The 1866-nt window shown below is 45.2% G+C and overlaps 1 protein-coding gene across 1 annotated transcript in view; it reads left to right on the plus strand.

Moving 5' to 3' along the window:
- Positions 1-1595: 1595 nt before the first annotated feature.
- Positions 1596-1866, plus strand: part of LOC104622171 (small ubiquitin-related modifier 3) — a gene marked incomplete at its 5' end in the record, with an annotated part of 793 nt that continues 522 nt past the window's right edge. Inside the window, one exon of the mRNA XM_010288874.1 lies at positions 1596-1667. Within this exon, the coding sequence (XP_010287176.1) occupies positions 1596-1667 (72 nt within the window). The remainder of the gene's footprint in view (positions 1668-1866) is intronic.

The following is a 1866-nucleotide window of genomic DNA, read 5'->3' on the forward strand; positions in this document are numbered from 1 at the left end:
CTTTCCTGTCTGCAAACGTGCAAAATGCCGACGCCCTGGGGCGCAGGTATCCGGGCGTGTGGGAGAGCGAGGCCTCGGGATGCTGCCGGCTCTGAAGCGTTACGAGCTGTTCTCTCCAGTTCATGAAAACTGCGTCTTCCTCCTCAGGTGTTGCTAGAGCTCTAAAAACGTCCCGTGGCAGCATTACCAAAACCTCTTCCAGTTTGGATCCTGGCTCTGAGACCAATTCAACTCTGAAGTTTTAGCCTCGTAACCCCCCCGTTCTGTCATCTCTAAAAACTTTTTGAACTTTACACAGTGTGTGTTTTCCATTTGGAAAACAGCACAAAGTGAATTCTCCTATGCCACGACTTTTCGTTGTGAGATTTTTATTCCTCCTCCTGTTGCCTGCTGCGCTGCTGAGACTGCTGTATTCCGCGGGCGGTGGCTGGCCACTTGGTGTTGGAGGCCATTCCTTGGTGCTGCCCGGAGCTGAACGGAAGAGGGATTGATCCCTGCAGCCCAGTTCCTGAGCTGGCAGCCCTCGGTGCCCGTGCTTCTGTGCTGTCGCAGGTGGCACAGAGTGGAGGGTGGGGATGTGAGTGGCTTTCGGAAGCGGAGTCAGATTTTGTTTTCCTGTGTTTCCCCTTGTCTATTACTTGCACGCTCCTTTCTTCACTCACTTGAACCTTACACTCTGCCCTGCCCCGTGCCTGGTGTAACATAAGGCCTCTTGGATTGGGAACGGTGTCTTTAGAGAGGTACGGGGAGCTTTTTGCGTTCATGTGGCTCTGTGTGTGACTGGAAGTGTGAGTCACGCGGGGATTTCGAAGGATTTTAGAGGGCAAAGTGAAGACCTCAATCCCTGAGGCAGGGAGTAAAGACTGCCTCATGAGATTAAACACTGTCAGAACAGGATTCAGTCATGAATTCAATTCAGGTTTTAAGGGCAACGTTAACTTGCTAACGTTAGACCCTACCATTTTTCTAATAAACCTTGCAAGTAAAAATCTGCATCAAGTCCTGCAAGTTCTTTTTTTCCTCAAAACGTGTTCTTCATGGTTCCTTTTTTCATCAGAAGAACTAGAACTGGGAGAAGATGCCTGGCATGAGTGAAAACTTGTCTTAACTGTGGGTAGTCGGTGCTGATAGCTAGATACACAAAAAGTAGTTTTTTCAGTCTTTTTTTAAATGTTTTCCTTCGAGTCATCTTAATCAATCGTTACTTCTCTGACTGCATGAGAAACAATTGCTGCTCCTTCCTGCCATGTTCTCTGAGGCTCTATGAAATGGTGTATTGATTGATCTCTTCTTTAAATACCTTTGTAAATTAACTTTGGATATTTGTGCATTGCAGAGCAGGATCAGAACCACGTGCCAAACCTGCACCTGTGGTTCCATATAGAGTCCTTGCTGTGACAGCGGTGCAGCGGGATGTCGCTCAAACATCTCTGCTTCCTCAATTTGTGTAGCAAGATGCGCTAAGTTTCCTGCCTGGTTAAATCTTTTGAGTCTTAATTTTCTTAATATTTGTTCTGACACTAAATCCGTAAATGTTTTGTTTGGCTTTGGAAACAAAAGTGTGGTTTCTCATGTTAATTGCTTTAAACTTGCAGGGCTTGTCAATGAGGCAGATTAGATTCAGATTTGATGGACAACCAATTAATGAGACAGACACACCTGCACAGGTATGAAAAATACTTTTACTGCAAATTACTATATAAACATTTTGATGTCTGCATCAGCCCAAAGGGGTTTGAAATCAAAATACTTCTGAAATAGTTGCTGTAAGTTTAACACGTGCCAGATAATTTGGTTGGGGGGATTTATTTTTTTTTCCCTTGAATGTTTTCACTGTTTTGGGGGGGAGGAAAATGTGGAAGAGCG

This window comes from Phaethon lepturus, unplaced genomic scaffold, assembly GCF_000687285.1.
Source record: "Phaethon lepturus isolate BGI_N335 unplaced genomic scaffold, ASM68728v1 scaffold55026, whole genome shotgun sequence".
Taxonomy (NCBI): Eukaryota; Metazoa; Chordata; class Aves; order Phaethontiformes; family Phaethontidae; genus Phaethon; species Phaethon lepturus.